General features: G+C 56.3%; 1 protein-coding gene across 1 annotated transcript; it reads right to left on the reverse strand.

Annotated features, from left to right (window-relative positions):
* On the reverse strand, positions 165-22,536 carry MLC1 (megalencephalic leukoencephalopathy with subcortical cysts 1). Its single transcript, XM_018048935.1, has 12 exons — positions 22,438-22,536; positions 21,522-21,765; positions 20,152-20,241; positions 18,844-18,897; positions 18,489-18,590; positions 12,185-12,283; positions 11,704-11,775; positions 10,735-10,851; positions 9,318-9,374; positions 8,660-8,782; positions 2,835-2,996; positions 165-1,421 (listed from the first exon to the last, which is right to left on the reverse strand). The coding sequence occupies exons 2-12, from the start codon at positions 21,699-21,701 to the stop codon at positions 1,341-1,343; spliced, it is 1,137 nt and encodes a 378-aa protein (XP_017904424.1). The 5' UTR covers positions 21,702-21,765; positions 22,438-22,536; the 3' UTR covers positions 165-1,340.

Genomic DNA, 23,820 nt, shown 5'->3' on the forward strand with positions numbered 1-23,820 from the left:
AGGCGCCAGTGCCCTTCCAGTCTCCAGCCATCCCACCTGCAGACTGGCTCAGGGCTATGGCAAGTCATGAATTAAAAGCACCCCTCTCCCCATGCTTTACCTCAGTCGTTTCAGAACCTGGGCACAGAGACGCAGGGCGACCCAAAGTGAAATAGGCCACTGGCCACGACGACGTGTTAGCGTTTATTGCTCAGGCAGTACTACATTATATCACACAAACGCTCACTGACAGACAGGACTGCGCAGCTGTAAACCCCACTCGTGCGAATGTCCCGAGCTCTCTGGAGTGCGGAGTGCCTGTGCCCAGCCCCCAGGGGCTCACGCCAGCTCTCAGGCTCCAGCTTCCTGGCCCCAAAGACAGCCGTGTCACCCGCACTATCCCTGTGGCTTTCTCCAGCCTGAGGAGCTGCGGAGGGGAGGTGGCCCCCTCGGGCTGCATGTGGGTGGGGTCTGCTCACGTGCAGGCAGCCCCTCAACGCTCCCGTGCTTGTCTGGGGACTTGACCAAGACCTGTGTCTGCCCGGCCTGCCTGGGACACGAGGCCATCAAGGCACGGAGATGCAGCCCGTCCATTTTCAGGGCTGTGGACAGCGGCCCATCCGGAGAACACCGAGCTGCCACAGTGGTCAGGGTGGACTTCTGAGTTGTTGACAGAGGCTTCAGGACAAGAACATGCTGACCAGCACTGAGCTGGGTCTCTACTGGCTGTGCAGGACAGCCCAACATGGACCAGGGCCCTTCCGGAAGAACTGGGTTTAAGTGTAAAAAGAGGTCAGAAACACAGGCCTGTGGGTTTCTCATGGGGACACCGCGGGTTGAGTGGGGGCTGCCTGCGTCTGTAGCTCTGAGGGTGCAGCCCCGTGGGCTCTGCGGGCAGGCAGGAAGCAGCTCTGTCCCCTTGGGGGGGATTCCAGGCTTGGCAGGCTGCCTCCTCGCCTGGAGGATAGGAGGCGCGGAGATGGGCAAGGTCCACGCAGGCTGGGGCACACAGCAGGTGCAAAGCAGGGCAGGGAGGCCAGGCCCGGCGCGGCGAGCACACCTGCAGCCTGGAGCCCGGGGCTGCCCAGGGATCAGTGCCGGCAGGGCTCGGCTCCGGCCTGGCCCTTCCTCACCAGGGGCCCCGTGCCGCGGCTTCTACAGCCAGGCCACCTCGGCAGCAGTGAACTGATCCCCCTTCAGTAAGCACAAAGCAGTCAACATTTGCCTATTTCAAAATTAAACCACAGAAATGAGAGAACTCCACCTTGAACCCGGCGCCCGCAGGAAGGGGAGGGGCAGGCAGGGCTGCAGCTCAGAGGCAGCTGGCGTCAGGCTGCCCTGCCTCAGCGGCCCCTGCGTGGTCACTGGGCCATCTGCACCACGACGGCTCTCCACGCTTTCTCCTTGTCGAACTCCTTCAGGGGGCTTCTGGCCACCTGCACCTGAGATGGGACAGCGTGTTTGTCCGGGGCCGCCCAGCCCCGTGCAGGAAGCAGGGGAGGCCAAGCCTCTCACCGGCCCCTCCACTCTCCCAGACGTTCCCCACCCTGTCCTCCGCAGGGGCTGGGCTGGCACCCACACCTGCCTCGTGAGGCCTCTTCCTGCGTGCCCACATCCTGCACCCGGCAGAGCAGCCTCGGCACACAGTAGGTGCTTAGTGAGTGCTGCAGACGGGCAATGATACTTTCCAGGGCGCAGCGGTAAGTCCCATCAGCTCTTCCTGGGGGAGGAGACAGATGCCCCCGCCACCACGAGGCTGGACTTGGCCCTGGAGGCTGTAAAGGCAGCTCCAGGGCCGTGACCCCTGGGAGGGAGGGCGTCTGAAGCAGCCAGTGGTCACCAAACAGGGCGGACAGCTGCCCAGATCGGCACTCCTGAGCCCCAGAACCGGCAGCTCTGGAACCAGCCAAGAGGACCCACTGGCTTGACGCTGCACCTTGACGTCCTGATATGGAAGCAGGTGAACCTCACGTGGGGCCCGGGGACACAGACGTGCCTGTGAGAGACTGACCACAGCCACGTGAAAAGGACCACCAAATGACACCACCTGAGGAGCGTCCAGGGGGTGAAGCTGGGGGGCTGGCGGCGCTGGGCATGTCCAGGAGGCGCTGTGCGGAGCGCAGGGCAGCCCCCACTCGACTCGTGGTGTCCCCATGAGAAACCCACGGGCCTGTTTCTGACCTCTTTTTACACTTAAACCCAGTTTTCCGGAAGGGCCCTGGTCCCTGCTGGGATGTGCTGCACAGCCAGTAAGTAAGCTGGGTGGGCCCAGGTAGCAGCTGGGCAGGAGGCGTGTCCAGTCCACCCAGAGAGGCCTCCTCAGGTGCCCAGAGCATGATGCCACCCGGGGGACAGCGGGCGGGTGTGCCCAGCAAAAGCCGCAGCAGACAGCACCCAGGGAGGAGCGTCCACTTGCGGGGACGAGGGGCGGGGCCTGGGCGGAGTGCAGCGGCCGTGAGCCTCGTGGAAGGGCTGCTGTGAGTCCCCAGAGCCGCCACCTCGAGCCCTGGACAAACGCCTGCAGTGGGCGGGACGGGCTCCCCTTCCCAGCCGGGCTGCTGAAGGGAGAGCCCTGTGGTCCAGAAGATGCCTGCCAAGCTCTCAGCTCACTTATAAGAGTAAGACTGGGAGCATTCAGCCCATAATATCTTTTCAGCAATAGACTTGTGTTTGCCTGGCTGGCTTAAAAAGTGTATAAACGTATTGCACCTTTTCAAGATTTTTCTTTGTTTTAAAGAGAAAGTGACCCAACAGGTCTTGAAAGAAGTCAGCCTGGGTGGCGTCGCTTTGCCCAGGGTCCCAGGAGGGCAGGCCCCCCTTCCCCTCCCCTCCAGACAGGCTCAGAGGTCACTCACATCCCCGGCTGCCAGGCGCTCCTGCGGGCTAGGCGGTGCGCCCATGGTGTCCCAGGAGGCGCCCACCTTGAAGCGCACACACTGGATGACGGTGGCTGTGTTGAGGCCCGCCTGCAGCAGCAGCTCCAGCATCAGCAGCAGCAGCAGCGCGTCGTAGGATTGCTGGGGGCAAGAGGTGAGCGGGAGATGGGGGTGGAGGGTGGGGCGGGATGGCAGGCCGCAAGCCCTGCCCCCCAGCCGCCCCCACCCACTGCGCGGCCCCTCAGCCGGGAGGCTCCCAGAGCAGAGACCCCGCGAGCCCTGGGCTGGAGTGGTTCCAGCTTCCCATTCCTGGGGGCCCTACCAGCTGGGGCAGTGATCCCAGTCTCAGTGAGCCAGAGCTGAGGAGCTCAGTTCTGGTCTGAGCTCTGTCGTCCTTCTTAATGGAAGACCTGCACAAACATGACACAGATCGTCCTCCAGGCCCCCCAGCAGGTCCATAGAGGAGCCGCTGAAACCATCTGTGGCCTCCCGGAGAGTGCCCAGGGAGGCAAAGGCGAGCTGTGTGAGACGCCAGTGGAAGCCCAGAGCTGGAGGAAAAACAGGGACACGGGCTCCAAAGAAAGACCAGCAGGCCAGCTCCAGCAGAAGCTGGGGGTCCTGGACTTACTGGGAGGAGGCGTCCGCCCGGTACCATAGGAGCAGGGCGTGGCACGCCTTGGGGAAGGGGCTGCCACCCACACATCGGGAGGTCTAGGGTCTGTAGAGACACCCACAGACCACTGGCTCCCTCCTCACACTGCAGGGTGACCTTCCAGCCTCAGAAACGCAAAGCAACCAAACATTAAGACAAAGAAAAAAAAACTCACCATCTCTCAAGTTAACCTGCACACTTACAGGTGAGTCCAGCTTTTTTAAAAACGCAACACGAGTCAGGCAGGGGGACTCTGAAATGCACGTAGGAGCTTTCTGGTAGCCCAGTGGCTAAGAATCTGCCTCCCAAGGCAGAGGCCATTGGATTGATCCCTGCCTGGGGAACTAAGACCCCACCTGCCGCAGGGCAACTCAACCCCAGTGCCACAACCACCGAGTCTGCACTTGAGAGCCCGCAGGCCCCAACGAGAGAGACGCATGGGCTGCAAGGAAGGACCCCACACGCTGCAACCGAGACCCGACGCAGCTCAACATGAATAAGTGTTTCTTAAAAATCTAAACGATAAAATTCATATAAAAGAACAAACAATGACGGAAGCAAGGGAGCCCCGAGATGCAGGGCAGTCGTCATCAAGCCAGCCAGGTGGTGATGCCCCGGTGCCGGCCTCTGGGGTGGGCGGAGCAGCACTGATTGATGGCTACGAGAGGACAGTCAGGGCAGAAAGAGGCCCAGCAGGCAGAAGCTCAGAGTCTCAGATGGCCGGGAAAAGGGGGGGCTCTCTAATAAGAGGAGCTGAACCTTTTATTCACGGACAAGCCAGTCGAGTGAAGTCCGACCGGGTCCACTCCTCGCGCCAAGCTCCAGGCTAAACTCCAGCAGAAACACGAGTGTGAGCCTTCCTAATTGTGACTCAAAATCCAGAAGCAATGAAGGAAAACATGGACAAATTTAACTGTGTAAAACACCAACAGAACTTCCACACGAGACAGACCAGCAAGCAGAACGGAGCAGCTGCCCAGCTGAGGCCGCGGTTTGCATCTTCCGGGTCTGACGGAGGACTGGGCTTCCTGTGTTGATGGCGTTATCAAAGCCCGCTGGAAACGGGCGAGAGACACAGGCGAGCTTGTAGGGGAAAGGCAGAGCCCAGGACAGAGGAAAGGGCCTCACTGACCCGTGTGTTCAAACACAAGCTTTGGCCCCCCCGAGGCTCCAGCTCTCAGCCGTGTCACAGGCCCCGGGGGACACCCCTCCCGGGCTATGGGGCACAGGTGCTCTCATACCGCTAGTGGAGGAAAAAACAGAAGCCTCCCAGGGGATTTGCCAACATCCAACTAAACTATAAATGCATCTGTCCTCTGGGTGATGAGGAAGCACCAGGATAAATTAAGTTTAAAAAAGAGAGGCGAGGTACAGAGGCATGATTAGAGTGGCCTGTTCCCTAGGAAGGAAGGAAACGAAAGACACACACGGTTGCCTGTGGGAGCAGTGGGAGGCCGTGGATGGGACTGCAGCCCCTCTCAGTGTGCCTTCGGGTTGATTTTGACTTTTGAACCATGTAAAAGTTTTATATATTCAAAAGTCCTAACAAGAGGGAAAAAAGCCCCAAAGCCCCAAACTGAATACAAACAGAAACCATTAAGCTTAGCTGTGCAGCACGGCCACCCAGAGAGGATTCCTTCCCTGAACCAGTGAGTGGAGGAGCCGTCAGCTCGCCCAGCAGGCGCGGCTGGCGGGAGCGGCCGTCACTCTGCGCATGTGTGTGTGCGGTCAGATAAAGGGGGCAGTAACCACAGTCACCTCTTCTTAATATCTTCTGCTTCTGTTAGGTCCACACCATTTCTGTCCTTTATCGAGCCCGTCTTTGCTTGAAATGTCCCCTTGGTATCTCTGTTTTCTTGAAGAGATCTCTAGTCTTTCCCGTTCTGTTGTTTTCCTCTATTTCTTTGCATTGATCGCTGAGGAAGGGTTTCTTATCTCTTCTTGCTATACTTTGGAACTCTGCATTCAGATGCTTTTATCTTTCCTTTTCTCCTTTGCTTTTCTCTTCTCTTCTTTTCACAGCTATTTGTAAGGCCTCCTCAAACAGCCATTTTGCTTTTTTGCATTTCTTTTTCTTGGAGATGGTCTTGATCCCTGTCTCCTGTCTCCCGTCACTAACCTCACCCCATAGTTCATCAGGCACTCTGTCTATCAGATCTAGTCCCTTAAATCTATTTCTCACTTCCACTGTATAATCATAAGGGATTTGATTTAGGTCATACCTGAATGGTCTAGCCTGATAAACTATGCAATGAGGGATTTTGTACAGAAGAACTGTACAAAAAGATCTTCACGACCCGGATAATCATGATGATGTGATCACTCATCTAGAGTCAGATATTCTGGAATGTGAAGTCAAGTGGGCCTTAGAAAGCATCACTATGAACAAAGCTAGTGGAGGTGATGGAATTCCAGTTGAGCTGTTCCAAATCCTGAGAGATGATGCTGTGAAAGTGCTGCACTCAATATGCCAGCAAATTTGGAAAACTCAGCAGTGGCCACAGGACTGGAAAAGGTCAGTTTTCATTCCAATCCCAAAGAAAGGCAATGCCAAAGAATGCTCAAACTACCACACAATTGCACTCATCTTACATGCTAGTAAAGTAATGCTCAAAATTCTCCAAGCCAGGATTCAGCAATATGTGAGCAGTAAACTTCCAGATGTTCAAGCTGGTTTTAGAAAAGGCAGAGGAACCAGAGATCAAATTGCCAACATCTGCTGAATCATGGAAAAAGAAAGAGAGTTCCAGAAAAACATCTATTTCTGCTTTATTGACTATGCCAAAGCCTTTGACTGTGTGGATCACAATAAACTGTGGAAAACTCTGAAAGAGATGGGAATACCAGACCACCTGACCTGCCTCTTGAGAAGCCTGTATGCAGGTCAGGAAGCAACACTTAGAACTGGACATGGAACAACAGACTGGTTCCAAATAGGAAAAGGAGTACATCAAGGCTGTATATTGATTGTCACCTTGCTTATTTAACTTCTATGCAGAGTACATCATGAGAAACACTGGACTGGAAGAAACACAGGCTGGAATCAAGATTGCCGGGAGAAATATCAATAACCTCAGATATGCAGATGACACCACCCTTATGGCAGAAAGTGAAAAGGAACTAAAAAGCCTCTTGATGAAAGTGAAAGAGGAGAGCGAAAAAATTGGCTTAAAGCTCAACATTCAGAAAACGAAGATCGTGGCATCCAGTCCCATCACTTCATGGGAAATAGACGGGGAAACAGTGGAAACAGTGTCAGGCTTTATTTTTTTGGGCTCCAAAATCACTGCAGATGGTGACTGCCGCCATGAAATTAAAAGACGCTTACTCCTTGGAAGAAAAGTGATGACCAACCTAGACAGCATATTCAAAAGCAGAGACATTACTTTGCCGACTAAGGTCCATCTAGTCAAGGCTATGGTTTTTCCTGTGGTCATGTATGGATGTGAGAGTTGGACTGTGAAGAAGGCTGAGCGCCGAAGAATTGATGGTTTTGAACTGTGATGTTGGAGAAGACTCTTGAGAGTCCCTTGGACTGCAAGGAGATCCAACCAGTCCATTCTGAAGGAGATCAGCCCTGGGATTTCTTTGGAAGGAATGATGTGAAAGCTGAAACTCCAGTACTTTGGCCACCTGATGCAAAGAGCTGACTCATTGGAAAAGACTTTGATGCTGGGAGGGATTGGGGGCAGGAGGAGAAGGGGACGACCGAGGATGAGATGGCTGGATGGCATCACGGACTCGATGGACGTGAGTCTGAGTGAACTCTGGGAGATGGTGATGGACAGGGAGGCCTGCGATTCATGGGGTCGCACAGAGTCGGACACGACTGAGCGACTGAACTGAACGGACTGAACCACAGTCAGTGCTACCAGGAAACAAGGTCTCTGGACTAAGAGAAAAAGAAGGCAAATATAAAATAGCAGAGGCTGGGGGAATCCTAACATGTAAAATTTTGAACTGGAGACACCAATATACATTCAGGATCTGTAAGTACACACGTTTCTCAGCTCTGTCCACTGACCGGGCTTAGGAGTGATGATACCCCCACAGGAATGATATCACCTGGGCCAGGTGAGCCGGGCCATCCCGAGCACCTGCTGGGAGAGGCTGATGGGCTGGCGTCTGGGAGCACAGAGAACAGGGATGCAGCGTGCTGTGGACAGCGGCCAGCGCGTGTGCCCCGGGCGTGGGGGGCGGATTCCTGGGCAGACACAGGGGCACACCCTGGCCCCATCTGTGGCCCAGGCAGCGTGCTGCCGCAGCGCTGACCCACAGGCGCCGGCGTTGGGACTTCCCTCCCTCACGGGGCTGCAGCTCCCGGGAAGCCCGCCGGCAGCCACTGCCACCGGGCCGGCGCCCGTGCTCCTGGACTCACTCCTGCCGACGCGGCAGCACACAGACCCACGGGGGCCGTCTCCCAGGCAACAGGCCTGCACTCCTAAAGGCCAGCGCCTGGCGGGAAGCGGGGTCTGCCCAGACCTGAAGACACCAGAGTGCAAGGGTGAGCCTCACTGCTCCGAGGACCGCTGCCCTCAGAGTGGCTTCTCAGGACAGCCTGAGGGGGTGCTGTGCTGTGAGCTGGTACGTCGGCCGCCTCAGCTGCGCAGGGACTGGCCTCACTGCTGATGTGCAGAGGATCGAAGGCCAAGGACCACCTCAGGCGTCTACCACTCCCTTTCAGATGCCTCCAGAAAACAATGCCTGTGCGTGCTCTGCCCACCCGTCAGCACACACACACACACACACACACACACACACACACACACACACACACGGACACAAACCACCAGAGAACCTCAGTGTTGACTGCAGTAACCTTTCAACTCTTCTGATATGTTTGAAATTTCTCAGAACACTGTCTTACTGGGATCATCCAGGGCATCTGAGACTAACCTTGCCTGATGCCCGAGCCTGTGGGGGGGACACTGGATCCACAAGAATCTCCTTAAAGAGGAGGTTCTTGCTCACGTCAGCTTACCCAGGAACCAATGGGGTGTCTCATGAGACTGGATGAATGTGACTCTAAAACACGAATGTAGAAAGGGCTGAGAAAATGAGACACGCCTGTGAAGGCAGGCACTCCCAACCTGGGCAGCAGCTCAGCAGCACCGTGTCTCTAAGGGTTTAATTAAAACGAAAGCACACAGACCTTGAAGGCTGGCGGGTAGTCTTTGAAAACATCCATGATTCTCATGATGCTGAAGGACAGGTACCCAGAGGCCGTGAAGAGCAGCGGGGCCGCCAGGCTGCACACAGCGATCAGCACCTCCACCTGGCAGGAAGCGGGGCGGGCACGGGGGAGGCCGGCGCCCGCCAGCATGGTCAGGGCCCCGCACGGCCTGGGCTGGCAGGGGGTGTCTGCTGAGTCTCCGTGCTCAGTGTGCCCCTCGAGTCAAAATGCACTGGGTGCTGTTTTCTCAATTGACGCACAGTTCACTCTCTTCATAAAACAGCACTTAATGGTCTATGGCCTCCTCCCCATGCCCTCCAACCTGCTCCCCTGACCTCCCAAAACAAGCCACGTGGCCCCAGGAGTCAGCCGAGCTCGGACGCTCACGCCTCGGGGCATTCAAACTGGATCTGGCAACCGTCGGCATTCAATATCCACGCCGGGGCAGGACACCGCCTCTGCTGAGTCCCGGGAATCTCTCCCGACCCTCACGCCAAACCTGCCGCGGCTGCTTATTTCCACAGACAGTCGCCCAGCCCTCCTGCAGGCCCTGCAGACACCCCTCGGTGCTCGCCCCACCCCACTCAGGCCAGCGGGCTGCTCAGGAGGCCCCTGGGCCCAGCCGGGTGTCACCTACCAGAGCCCTGCTGGGACACTCCGCCGTCACGTGGCTGGCAATGGCGCTGGGGAAACACTGCGAGAGGAGGAAAGAGAAGGCCTCAGAGCTGACAGCCCGCGTCCAGCCCCACACGTGCCCTCCCGTGCTCATTCAGGCTGTCCTGGTGGCCAGGAGAGCCGGCCGCTGGGGCTGGAGGGCAGAGGCTCCCTGCGCCCCACCGCTCAGCGCCACAGAGGCTGGGGGCCAGCCGGGGGGTGGGCGCCCCGCCAAACACCAAGCGCCTGTCTCCTGTTCCCTCCCAACTCAGCGTCGCGGCCGGGGCTGTGGCAGGGACTCAACAGCCGCTGCGTGCAAGGCAGGGTCTGCGTCCAGCTGCAGTCGCGCCCACCATGTCCTGGTCCAGCTGGGTCTGCTCGCGGCTCAGGGTCCAGGTGAGGACGGAGCTTCGTGCTTCTCTCTGCGGGGACCCTCAGCTGGCCCTCGCCTGTGCCTTCTCGTCTGCTGGCATTTCTGGGCCATCAGCAGGGCGGGCCGTCAGACTCGGGCCCTAGAGACACTGCTACTGCACATCATGCCTCAACCACGGGGGCGCCTCTACTGGGCCAGCATCCCTGCCGCTCTGTTAGTGATCAAGGCCTGTTCCACTCATTTGAAGGAGCCAGGACCTAGGCAGGGGGACGTTCAGGGGCGGAACTTCCTCAAGGCCGCCAACCCCCGGGCCGCCTTCTGGACACCCAGCCACCCCGCCAGGCGCCGGCGCCCTCGCCGTCCCCGCCCACACAGCCTGCCGAGCCCAGCTGTGCCCAAACCCCAGCCAGCCGTCCACGTGGCCACAGCGGTGAAGGCAGCGGCCACACGGCCGGTGTGGGAGCACAGGGCGCAGGGGACTGTGCGGCTGGGGCGTCACACGACGCAGGCAGACTCGGGGCACGGGGGACCCTGGTAACTGCCACAAGTGGACTGGGATCCAGGCACCCTGGTGCAGCACAGCAAGCATGGTGCCTGGGCCGGGGGCCAGGTGCTCCACAGGGTGCTTTCCAGTTCCAGTGGCGAACAGCATTAAACTATGTGAGCCAACTGAGACCTGCTTATACAAGGGTGCAAGTCCCCGCCCACAGCAGCGACCGAGCAGCGAGCACTTGCCCGACTGAGCCTGCGCTGCAGCTGCCGTCGGTGTAAAACGACGCACGTGTGTCATTCCCAAATGTGAACAATGTGGATGCTGTGCACTACAGAATTACACAGCATGATAAAGCAAGTATTTCCCTGGGAAAATAACACAAACGTAAATCAGCTAAGCCGACAGCCTGACTCGCTCATTCCTTGGTCCCAAACAGCCCGGGTGCCCCCGGCCCTCCCACCGCGACCCTGCCTGACTGCCCAAAGCTGAGCTCAGAAGCTGGCCACCCCCATGGGCACCACCCGGCGTACTCACGGCCACTAAGATCCAGGAGAACGTGGCCGAGAAGTGCGGGCCCGAGACGGCGTTGTCCACGTTCAGAGCAATGACGCCCCCAAGGATGGCCGAGACCCCCGCAACCACCTCGATGACCTGGGGGCGGGCAGACAGCGAGGGTCAGCATCGCCTGGGCCGGGGGCGGCTACCCAGGGCCCCGGGAGGCAGGTGGGGAGGCTCCTGTGAGCTCAGGGCCGAGGAGCAGGGTGGCTCCCCCATGCAGTGACGTGGAGCGTTATCTCCAAAGGGATATTGAAAATGCACATTCCAGCCCAAATCTGTGGGAAAAGGAAGGAGGAAGCTTCCACCAGTTCAAAGGAAAGTGGGAAAAGGCGCAGAAAATAGGAGAAACACAGAAATACGTAGATGCGAAGGCGGCGGGAACCGTGCTCCGGGTGGCCTGGCTCCGTCTGCACGGCCCCTACACGCTGCACAGAGGCCACCCAGACGTGAGGAAAGAAAGGGCTGGAAGGAGACGGGAAGACTCGGCTGGGAGACAGGGACGGGAGGCAGCTCGCGCAGATAACGCGCCACTGTCCTGGCAGGAGCCGTGACTGTGGAGAGTGGCTTGTAATGGTTTAAAAAGAGACGCGGGGAGGCGGGTGGAGGGACGGGCAGAAGGAAGGGATTCTAAAGTCGTGTCTACTAAAACCAGGCTCCAGAACTCTACGGTGAAAAGCTACAGAATTACAGAGACAGATCCGTAATCTGCACTCAGGCTGGGAGGTTTTTAACAGGCCTTTCAGTAATACAACCAGTGGACTGAAAGATTTTGGAAAGGGCTTAAAACACAACTAACGTGATCTGTGGACACACTTTGAGAGTAACGGGTGCACTGCCGACCAGCACGGCGCCTGTGGCCGCGGACATGCCCGTCCCGTATTTATCACGCACTCCCCACCCCCACCACTCCACGAAGCAAAGTAGAGGGGAAAAGGCCTTTCTTACAGAGTAGGATTTCAGGACCCGAGCAGGAAATGTCACTTCATACGGAACGCTGCTGCTCTCAGAGATGGAACCCTGTAAAGAAACAAACCCCGTCACAGGGGCGGCCATGCCCAGGCCGTCGCTCCAGGGATGGGCTCCAGGGATGGGCCCCGGGGGTGGGACCCAGGGGTGGGCCCCAGGGATGGGCTGAAACGGGAGCTGCTGGGTGATGTTCCTGCATCTTCAGGCTTGAGAGCAGAAGCTTGAACACGGACTTTCTCTTTGCACATGGAAACGTGTGATCCCTGGAGGCCTAGTTTACAAGGTGATATTTTAGGTGGACTTGGCTCTGTCTGTGGCACTACTCGGCGTGGGGAAGGTGCTTGGTCAGCATCAGACGAGGGAGGAGATGGTCTGCATCCCTGTGTTTGCCTCCCTGGGGCCATCGACCCCTCGCTCTGCAGCTGGGTTGTGGTGCAGCCTTGCCGCAGGCTGGACCCACCTTCTGCTTGCAGTGCGCCTCGCTGGACCGTGCAGAGATGATCACCGTGGCCGCCATGAAGAGCTCCAGCAGCAGCAGCAGAATCAGATTGAAGTTGATCTGCCCAAGGAAAACATACACGTTTATAAACTTGGCTTCTCCGCTTTCATCCAGTGAACACAGACAGTCCCATGAAGGGGCTTAGTGGCCTCTCTGAAGTCTGGGCAACATTTCCTGTCCAAAGTCAGATACCAGGCAGGTCTTTTCCTTCTCGGTTGTGGATTTTTGTTCTTAAACCACTGTTGGCTCACAGGCTGGAACTGACCTTGTGCTGTAGTCTGCCAACCCTGACCTCAAGCTTCCCCGGCAGTTGGTCCCTCCGGGGTATTTACCCTAAAGAAACGAAAACTTACATTTACACCAAAGCCTGCCCATGTTTACAGCAGTTCTGTGTGTAGCTGCCTCAGGTGGACACCAGGCTGTTGGGGGTCACAAGGCTGACCCACATCCTGACTATTGACGGTTACAAGAATCCACGCCTGTGCTTAAATTCACACAATACCCAACAAGTCAATTTAACTGAGTGATATAAAACCATAACATCTACTACTGTGGGCAAGAATCCCTTAGAAGAAATGGAGTAGGCTTCATAGTCAACAAGAGTCCAAAATGCACTACTTGAGTGCAATCTCAAAGATGACAGAATGATCTCTGTTCATCTCCAAGGTAAACCATTCAGCATCACAGTGATGCAAGTCTATGCCCCGACCAGTGATGCTGAAGAAGCTGAAGTTGAACGGTTATATGAAGACCTACAAGACCTTCCAGAACTAACACCCAAAAAAGATGTCCTTTTCATTATAGGGGACTGGAATGCAAAAGTAGGAAGTCAAGAGACACCTGGAGTAACTCTTGTAGTAAAGTGCTGCACTCAAGGTGCCAGCCAATCTGGAAAACTCAGCAGCGGCCACAGGACTGGAAAAGGTCAGTGTTCACTCCAATCCCAAAGAAAGGCAACGCAAAGAATGTGCAAACCACTGCACAATCGCACTCCCTCACACGCTAGCGAAGTGACGACCAAATCCTCCAAGCCAGGCTTCCACAGTACGCGAACCGTGAACTTCCAGATGTTAAAGCTGGGTTGAAAAAAGGCAGGGGAACCAGAGATCAAATTGCCAACATCTGTTGGATCACAGAAAAAGCAAGAGAGTTCCAGAAAAACATCTATTTCTGCTTTATTGACTATGCCAAAGCCTTTGACTGTGTGGATCACAACAAACTGTGGAACATTCTTCAAGAAATGGGAATACCAGACCACCCGACCTGCCTCCTGAGATACGTGTATGCAGGTCAAGAAGCAACAGTTAGAACTGGACATGGTAAAACAGACTGGTTCCCAATCGGGAAAGGAGTACATCAAGGCTGTATATTGTCACCCTGCTTATTTAACTTATATGCAGAGTACATCATGCAAAATGCCGAGCTGGATGAAACACAAGCTGGAATCAAGATTGCTGGGAAAAATAGCAATAACCTCAGATACGCAGATGACACCACCCTTATGGCAGAAAGCGAAGAGGAACTGAAGAGCCGCTTCATGAAAGTGAAAGAGGATAGTGAAAAAGTTTGCTTAAAACTCAACATTCAGAAAATGAAGATCACGGCATCCGGTCCCATCACTTCATGGGAAATAGATGGGGAAACAGTAGAAAGAGTGTCAGACTTTATTTTCTGGGCTCCAAAATCACTGCAGATGGTGACTGCAGCCAAGAAATTAAAAGACACTTACTCTTTGGAAGCAAAGTTATGACCAACCTAGACAGCATATTAAAAAGCAGACACATTACTTTGCCAACAAAGGTCCGTTTATTCAAGGCTATGGTTTTTCCAGTAATCATGATGGATGTGAGAATTGGACTATAAATAAAGCTGAGCACCGAAGAATTGATGCTTTTGAATTGTGTTGTTGGAGAAGACTCTTAAGAGTCTCTTGGACTGCAAGGAGATCCAACCAGTCCATCCTAAAGGAAATCAGTCCTGAATATTCACTGGAAGGACTGATGCTAAAGCTGAAACTCCAATACTTCAGCCACCTGATGCAAACAGCTGACTCATTTGAAAAGACCCTGATGCTGGGAGGGATTGAGGGCAGGAGGAGAAGGGGACGACAGAGGATGAGATGGCTGGATGGCATCACCGACTCAATGGACATGGGTTTGGGTAAACTCCGGGAGTTGGTGATGGACAGGGAGGCCTGGCATGCTGCAGTTCATGGGGTCGCAAAGAGTCGTACACGATTGAGCAACTGAACTGAACTGAACTGGGAGTTGGTGATGGACAAGTGATGTGCTGAAGTCCACGGGGTCGCAAAGAGTCATATACGACTGAGCGACTGGACTGAACTGATAAAACCAACCCATCAGGAATTCCCTGGCGGTCGGTGATTAGGACTTGGCACTTTTAGTGCCCGGGCCCGAGTTCGGTTCTTTTCTGTTTCTTGCTCTGCTGGGTCCTCCCTGCTGTGCGTGGGCTTTCTCTAGGGGAGTCAAGAGGGGGCTCTCTAGCTGCGGTGCTCAGACTTCTCATTGCGGTGGCTTCTCTTGGTGCGGCTCTCAGGCTCTAGAACACGCAGGCCCAGTAGTTGTGGTGCACTGACTGAGCTGCCCCACGGCAGACAGAAAACTGTAATACTAATAACGAAAGATGTCCCCTCACCAACAGTCTTCAAGGAGATGACTTTACAGGTGAGTTCAATCAGACTTTCCAGAAGCAGTGACTTCTCACCGTGTCAAGATGTTGCAAAAAAGCAAAAAAGAGGTAAGAGCTTCTGCGTTCATTTTATGAGACAGGAAAACCTTGGTTCTAAAACCAGACAAAGGAAATATAGGTCCATTTCACTCAGGAAACTTGATGAACAACCCTAACCACCAGACTGGCTGGTCAGCCCATCAAAACACTGAAAATAATACACTGTGATGAGGTAAAGCTAATCTCAGGAAGGAAAGTTTCAACACCAGAAAAATTGGTGCATTTAATAAACTAAGTGAGGACAGAGCACCTCAGAGTCCAAGAACCAGCAGCACAGGTTTGTATTTTTAAAACAGAAAACTCACAGCAAACCGGGAGCTGAAGACCAGGTCTTCACTTGGTGAGAGTTATGTATAAAACACTTAGTGGAGGGGCTGCCCTAGCGGGCCAGTGGCTAAGAGGCTGCCTTCCACGGAAGGGGATGTGGGTTCGCTCCCCAGCTGGGGAACTGAACTCCCACGTGCCGCAGCAACCAAGCCCACGGCCCACGATGGGCGAGCCCTCAAGGCAACTGGCGAGTCCACAGGCGGCACAGCCGGAGAGGAAGAAGAGGAAACCACACGGCAAGCTTAGATCCAGCCCATTTAAAACTGGGAAAAAGACACAGGCCCAAGGTGCCAGAAGTCCTGGCCAAAGCCGTGAAGACAAAGGAGCTGGAGGGGTCGCCTGAGCAGGGCGCTTAAACTGTCCTGTGTGGGTGACACAGAGACCTACACAGAGCAGCCAGCGCAACCAGCAGGAAAGCTTGGAGGACGGCGGTCCAGCACAGCTTCTGGACACAGAGTCCACTTATGAGAACCCATTTCTAAAAACGGCTCCAATTTCAACAAAGGCTAAATTAACACATGCCGTCAGTTGATGTGAGAACGTAAGATGCTGTCACTGGGGCAACTAGATAAACGACACCAGGAATGCTCTGCACTGTGCATGCAAATTCTTCTGAGTCTCTAATACTTGAAAATAAAGGGAAAAAAGGAAAATCAGAAGCTTCTCTGTGCACTAGCAACACGCCCGTGAATTATGTAGGACTGTCTAACCAATACAGGAACATTCTGACCCTGATACAGGGCAGATGCTGTGAGCGGGAGACAGTCTGTGCCCCTGGTGGGTGACGTCACACAACAAAGCTGTTAGTTCTCACAAGGTTACGCTATAAACTTCAACTGATCGCAATAGAATCTCAGCTGTACTTTTTGAGGAGCTCAGCAAACTTATCCTCTAATATATTGGAACTAAGAGCAGTCGACTCTGAAGAAGGAAGACAGCTGAAGTCATGAAGCCACACTGACAAGCCTGGCTTCGCCTCGGCCGCCAAGCAGCCCGTGGGGGTGGGGGTGGGGCTGACACACGTGGGGCGACCCGAGCCACTGACCATGGAGAGATCCAACTTAGGACAAGCCGAGGACAGGAGCAGCCAGCAGACAGAATGGAAGACCAGGAGGGTACCCGCCTGGGAAGAGGACTTCAGAAGTGGCAGTGATCAGAGGGTGACCTGTAGCAACTGGAAGCCACACCACAGTCATCAGATGGGACAATGCAGTGGCTGGAGACGCCACGTGCAGGGAAGGCTGCATGACCGGGCAGCCTCCGGCCGCAGGGAGGATGGACCTTGCTGTGTCAGCTGGGTTCATGGCCCCTCTGGGCATCCAAGGAGCCCACGGAGATGTGCCACGCTGGCCTCGTTTGCTGAGGGGAGAGTTGGAGGCCATGGAGCTGGGCCCTTCCCTAAGAAGGCAGCGCCCAGGAGGACAGCGAGCAGCCTGGGTGGGGAGTGCGGGGACGGAGGCAGCAGAGGCTCTGCTGGAGCTCCGTGTGGCTTCCCCCTGGGGAGGGGCAAGTCCAGCTCCTGCTCGGCAGGGAGAAGGGGGAGGGGAGCAGCCCCTTCACCCTGGTGGCCTCACAGGGGGGCTTTTGGGCTTCCTGTTTCACGGTATGTGACCCTGTTTGGATACTGGGGGTCCCGACCTCATGGTCCTGGGGTCCTTCCGTGAGTTCAGGTGTCTGAGCGTCACATCCTCTACGTGGCCTGGCTGGACCTTGGAGGTGCAGGGGCCCATGGGTCTGGTTAACAGTGGGCACTGGGGCCCAGCCCGGGGGAGGCCACTGGGTAGGAGGAGAATGTGTGTGCGAAGCTTCGCGCATCTTCAGTCTCTCCATCCACTCCGTGTGGGGGGCACCATCCTGGGTGATGGGTGCTGGGTTATGCTCTGGTCTGGGATTTCTGCCATCATCAATAGGGCTGCTAGGAGCACACTGCCTGGTCGCCATGTGAGTGTCTCTGAGGTCTGCACCTCTTCCGAAAGGACCGAAAAATTCCAGGCCTGTGCCTGGAAATCCTCTCCTGGCAGGGCAGCTGTGCAGTGGCGGGGAGACCCCCACCTGAACTTCAAGGGGGCTCCGCCCCAGCCCTTGGCACCACCTGGACCTGCTGGGGCCTGCCTGTGGGCCCACAGGCGGGCGGCACCTCCACACACGGTTTCCTTAGTGAAGAAGCATCGCAATTACAGTGAGGCTTTGCAGCTTCTTACAGTCTCCAGACCTTCTGCTGCATTTATGCCCAGGAACCTGATACTGTATTTCATAAAGTAATACCTGTATTTCAGTAACATTTTCAACAATATCTGTTTCTGGCATAAATAATTGTTTTACGTGGATTTTCACACCCAACAACCTTGCTACGTGCACTTAATGATCAAACGTCGAGAAAGCAGAGAATCGTCTCCTGCGGAACAGGCAGCAGACAGGCTCCTACCAGACCCGAGCGTCTGTCACCTTCTCGCCCAGACGCCTGGCCGGGGTGTCTCTGGCCTCCACACCCTTTTCCTGATCCTAAAGACACGCATTCACTGTCACACACAAAGCAGTGGCATCTCTAATCAGGTCCTGTTTCCTAGAGATCCTTCTCTGCTTTCTTGTGATTTAAATAACAAGGCTCTTCCATTTTTCTTAGCAGAAAATTAAGTAGTAATGAGACTTTAGTCAGCAGCATCACACATTTAACAAAATACACTATTATGTACTGCTAATGTTTAAGACCCTGTTTAAGACTCATTGGGAAAGACCCTGATGCTGGGAAAGATTGAAGGTGGGAGGAGAAGGGGACGACAGAGGATGAGACGGTTGGATGGCATCACCGACTCAATGGACACGAGTTTGAGTAAGCTCCGGGAATTGGTGATGGACAGGGAGGCCTGGCGTGCCTGCAGTCCATGGGGCTGCAAAGAGTCGGATACAACTTAGCGACTGAACTGAACGTTTAAGAACTGTCGTGAAAGAGACACAAAAAGTCAGTGAATCCATCCACTGACACCAATGAAAGTGCTGAAGACAGTGCTTTTCTTCAGCAGCATAGGTGGGATTCTCAGACTCGAGAGCCACGGTACACATCCCTATGTAACTGCCCAGCAGACAGCTCGCCGACACTCGGTCCAGGCCCACGGGGCTGAGCAGACTCGGCAGGAGCCGAGGCCTCGGTGCCTGCGGCCGTGGGAGACTGCATAGCTCTCTGCGGACTCACATCTACTGCTGACGGGTTCAGGACAAGCTTACAGCCGAACCAGATCAGGCAGGTGGTGGTGACGGCAAACGTGGACACGAACAGTATCTGGAAGTTGGGGATCTGGAAGACAAGACGGGAGGCTTTCCTTCACCTCTGTGTGAGGTTCAACCTCACTCCTGGGCACTGACCACCCATCCTGAGGACAGGCACTTAGCAGCAGCGGGGGTGCCTGTGAGCTCGGCCCTTCTGTCCTCACGGGGGCAGGAAGAAGGGGGTGCCCCAAGGGCAGCCTGGGCCCGTCCCCCCAGCACACCCTGCAGTTTGGGGCCTCCGGTGCCGCCCTCAAGCTATGCAGAGAGAAGGCTGGACTCACCGCGCTAACGTTTCTCCTCGAGACGGCAAAGCTCACGATGGCTGAGGGGATGCACTGAAAAGAGAGAGTGGGTGAGCATCCCGCTGGCCGCTCTGTGTTCTAAAAACCTGCAGGGCCCGAGGCATGTCCCCTCTGCCCAGGGGTCTTGCTCAAAGCTGGAGGGTTCTGGGTCTTTTGAAATAATTCTGGGAACAGCTTTAACTGTTCTGATGACGGGAAGACACCTGAAGGTGAAGACTCCCAGCCAGATGCGCCTGGAGCAGACATAGTCTCCTATCACCCGAAACCCGGCGCGGCTTGCTAAGAACTACCCAGGAGACCCCGGGCCCCTTGGGGTCCTTGTCGGGGGCTCCCACTGCGGCCTCCCAAGGGCTGAGGACAATGAAAAAGGGGGCCTGGGCAGCAGGGAGGGGCCGGGGGCCAGCCTGAGCTCGGGGCCACGCCAGTGCTGCTGCGGCCCCGGGCCCCCCAGCCTTGGAGGGAGCGGCGGGGGCAGAGCCTGGCAGGAGGTGGACGGGGGCTGGGCCAGGGGAGGAGCCAGAGGGACCACATGACCCGCCCCCACCCCATCACCCCTGATGATTCTGCTGGGACATCTGTCTAGGTCAGTGTGGCCCTGGAGCCATCTCGGTCAGAGGTCAGAGGTCAGAGGTCACTGTGACCCCCAAACAGGGCTGCTCCAGTGGTGAAGAGCAAGGGCCACCTAGGAGGTTCTAGAGAGAAGGGCAGCAGGTGCGTGGAATTCTTTCAACAGGTTTTTGTTAAGAGAGCAGAGGCTGGGCACTCTGCACGGGTACAGGGTAAGGAAATGTCGGTCTCGAGTTTTCAGACACTTGGGAGTGCTGACAGGGCTGGAGCAGGTGGGCGAGGGCCCCCCCCCCCACCCAAGACAGGGAACATGCCCCGTGCTCGAGCTGGCCAGAGGTCACTGGTTGTTTCTCCGTGCAGTTGTTTCTCCCCTGGGCCTCAGCACTCTGAGTCCAGAGCAGGCACAAGCTCTGGGGCGGGCAGGTGCAGCCCCCAAACCATGGAGGGGGTTCCCTGCCGGCTTGTGGGACGGCCCAGAGCAGCACGCAGCCACCTGTGAGAAATCGAAGGGCCGCTTCTCACCCTGGAGTTGGTGGAGGAAGGCAGGCTGGCTTCATTCATCCGTTTTAGAAGTGGCAGAAGCCAAAGTATAGAGAGGTTTTTTTGAATGAGAAGCGAGCAACAGCTACGAGAAGTGAGCAACAGCTACGAGAAGCGAGCAACAGCTACGGGTCAATCTCAGAGTCAAGAGCTCGGTGCTGACAGAGGGCCGCTACTCACCGAGCCTGCAGCGCAGCGTAGGTAGTCCATCTCCAAAGGAAACACGTTTCCCAGGTAGAGAGAAAACCCCGAGGTCACAAGCAGACAGCTCTGCGGGACAGCGTGAGCACAGGAGGCGACAGCGGGCCTGAGGCTCAGGTGGCTGGGCAGCCTGCCCTCTGTCCACAGCTTAACAGCACCCATGCCTGGATCCTGCTGGACCTGACGCCCTTCTGAAGGACAACAGCTGCCCACCCCCCCAGGCTCAGGCTGTGGGCCTCAACACTCACTAGGGGGACGGGAGACTGTCAAAACCGAAAGCAAGAAGCAGCGGTGCCGCTTCCCAGTCGCCTTCACCTCAGTGCGTGCAGTGGGCCTGGGGACGGCGCCCAGCGCACAACCCTGTCCTGCTCCAGGAGGCGGAGGTGGAAATCCACCCCACAGGGAAGGCCGTGGGGTGGAGGTCTCAGGTAGAGCTCTCTCAGACGCGGGGTCTGGATAGGGGGTCTCGTGCACCATGGAATAGGAGCACGGGGCCTGAGGGCGCGGGGACAGAGGGGACCTCGGTACATCCCCAAGGGAGGAGCGGACAGCAGGACCACGCGCTGCGGCCGAAGGCACAGAGCCCCAGCCCCCGTGAATGAGAGGAGGCTGACCAGCTGCTGGTGTCCACATGGGGGCCGGGGAAGGAGACTCCTCTGAGACACACGTAGTGGGGGGTTCCAGTCTCAGTGGGGCAGGGTCGCAGTGCGGGGCAGGGCAGGCAGGACCACCAGGGTGCTGCAGGGCCAGCCTGTAGGGCCTGGGCCCAGGGAGGGGCGAGTGCCCAGCCTGGATCCTGGGTCTTGGCCTGGGCACACAGAGCCCCAAGGTCCTGCCCACAGAGAGCTGGGCCAGCGGCCAGCCCAGGTGGCTGTGCTCGCTCAGGCCAAAATGGCTCTCTCTATTGTCCAAGTGCCTACACAAGCTGTCAGAAAAGGGATGTCCCAGGACCCCAGGCAAGGTCCACCGGGCCTGCCCCCAGCTCCCTGCTGGCCCTGCCCCTCGGTCTTCACTGTCCCATGGCCCTGGCCTCCTGCCTCAGGACCCCATTCCGCTGTTCACCCTGCCAGAGGCCCGTCCTGAGAGCGGAGCCCCTCCTCCCCATCTCTGCAGAGCCCCCAGGAGGTGACGGTCGTGCAGGCCACTCTGGCCCAACAGGGGACCTGGCCGACGGGCAGCGTGGGCCCCAGACTGTCCCAACCCGGCCGGGACACAGAGCGGCCACCAGGGAAAGAATCGAAAGCACACAGCAAGTGAGCACGTCACACCCGTGAGGCTCTCAGACGCAGCAGTGGCCCGGGCCCTGGGAGCCACACGCAGGCAGGGGCCCCTTGGCGGGGAGCACTCACCCCCATCAGCACAGAGAAGACCCATGTCTTGCGGCTGAAGCACGGGGGCAGCCTCGACGACAGCTGAAGGTCGCCGGGCTTGGTGTCCGGGGCGTAGCCCACGGCGTCTGGCCTCCCGCGCTCCAGCGGGGGCATCCGGTCGTAGGCCAGGCCCTCCCGGCACTGCTCCTCGCGGGCCATGGGCTGGCTGGAGCCAAAGCTGGCGTGAACAGCCGCAGCACAGCACTCACCACGCAGCCCCGTCCTTATGTGCGATAAGATTACAAATTACACTTTGATCACTCTGAAAACCTCCCAAAGAAGTGACGTTTAGTAAACACTTGTCTGGGCTTCCCTGATGGCTCACTGGTACAGAGTCCACATGCCAGATCTGGCCCCTGCTCCGGGACGATCTCACACGCCAAGGGGCAGTTATGCCCATGAGCCACACCCATGGAGCCTGTGCGCCCCAACAAGGGCAGTCACTGCAACGAGAAGCCCACACCGCAGCTACAGAGCAGACCCCAGGCGCCACAGCTGGAAAAAGCCCGTGCAGCCACCAAGACCCAGCACAGCCAAAAATAAGTGTTTTAAAAAGTATTTTAAAAGTTTTTTAAATACTTGTTTTCAAGTTGTTTTCAATAAAAGAAATATCATACGTATGGAAGTACTGTGAATCTGAAGAAGAAAACCAGCACTTAATTTCGCAAGCGAATAGAATCACTCTCCCAGTAAAACCACCCTGACCACTCCAGATTCATGGAGGCACTTAGGCACCTTACTGAACTGGGGCTTCCCCCTCAACATCTCACTGTCCACTGGCAGCTGCATCCACGAATCCCTTGATGTGCTGGCTACCCCAGGTCCCGGGTGGTGACCAGACAAGAGATCACAGATGTACCCCACCCAAGGGGTTCCCAGCTGTCCACGCACTTACCTCCGTGGTGATTCTGGTGGTGGGAGCACTGGTCTCTGGGTGATGGGCTCCTGTTACTGAGTCACTGTGCCTTGGCGTCCAGTGAGAACTATTCACAGATGGAACAAAAGCCCGGCAGAACTGCACTTAAGCCAGGGAAGCAGGATTGCTTCCTGAATTTCAATGAGGGCACGAAGCGCGGGGTCCTGGAAGGCTCTTGGTTGTTGTGTAACTGCTGGCCCAGAGTCCCACCCCATCCTGCGCTCCTGCGTCCGCCAGGAGCAGGGGGGCCTCCTCTGGTTCACTCGTGGCAGGCAGGTTGTGGGCACCAGAGTGGGCCTCTCGGGAGAAAGAGTATGCCCGAGTGCAGAACCGTACCAAGCTGAGGATCCTGGAAGGCTGGACAGCCGAGTGCTTGACTCTTTTGGAAACAAGCACGGTTTTATCCAAAGTCTTACTCTCCGTCCTTTCTGGAAGCCCTTTTCCATCCCTGCCATCACAAGAGAAAGACCCTTCACAAGGTCACACACAGTGCTATTTGCACTCCACGTGGCTGGCCTGGCCCTTAAACTGTTTGAGATTCTGACCCAAGGGTCCCTGTGAGCCACGTGGGTCCCGCTGTTCCCTTTATTTCTGCTCACCACGGAGAGGGAAAGGCGGGCATGCGTTTTGCCCAGACTCTGGGTGTTACTGTTCAGTCACTCAGTCATGTCTGACTTTTTGCAACCCCATGGACTGCAGCACGCCAGGATTCCCTGTCCTTCACTATCTCAAGAGTTTGCTCAAATTCATGTCCATTGAGTCGGTGATACCATCCAACCGTCTCATCCTCTGTGGCCCCCTTCTCCTCCTGCCCTCAATCTTTCCCAGAGTCAGGGTCATCAACCTGCTCAGAAGCTGCAAAGTATCAATACTCCTCACTGTCCTTCAGCCTTCCCTATTTGCTATTGCTTGTGAACTTCACACACAGTCAGTGCGCTCCAGAACAAAAACCACAGTCACAGAAAACTAACCCAAATGATCACGTGGACCACAGCCTTGTGTAACTCAATGAAGCTATGAGCCATGCTGTGCAGGGCCACCCAAGACGGACCAGGTCATGGTTGAGAGTTCTGACAAAACACGGTCCACTAGAGGAGGGAATAGCAAGCCACATCGTCCTTTTGCCTTGAGAACCCATGAATAGCATGAAAAGACAAAAAGATATGATGTCAGAAGATGAGCCCCTAGGTCGGTCGGTACACAGAGACTCCGGTGCCCCACAATCACAACGTCAGTCTCTTGTATTCTCAGGAGCCACAGCATTCCACAGAGCTGGCCCCTCAGACCACAAGCCCACATCACGCCCAAGCAAAGGCTTCAGTTCCCATCACAGGATGCTCAGTGTCTCAGTTTTTCAACCAA

The sequence above is a fragment of the Capra hircus genome, chromosome 5 (assembly GCF_001704415.2).
Source record: "Capra hircus breed San Clemente chromosome 5, ASM170441v1, whole genome shotgun sequence".
Classification (NCBI taxonomy): domain Eukaryota; kingdom Metazoa; phylum Chordata; class Mammalia; order Artiodactyla; family Bovidae; genus Capra; species Capra hircus.

Bases quoted from the DNA above. Each gene is read 5' to 3' on its own strand.
- MLC1 (XM_018048935.1), bottom strand. From the start codon at position 21,701: ATGGCCCGCGAGGAGCAGTGCCGGGAGGGCCTGGCCTACGACCGGATG. The intron at 20,242-21,521 runs GTGAGTGCTCCC...GCTGTCCCGCAG, and splicing joins TCTTCTCTGTGCTGATGGGG to AGCTGTCTGCTTGTGACCTC. The intron at 8,783-9,317 runs GTAGGTGACACC...GCTTCCTGCCAG, and splicing joins AGTGTCCCAGCAGGGCTCTG to GTGGAGGTGCTGATCGCTGT.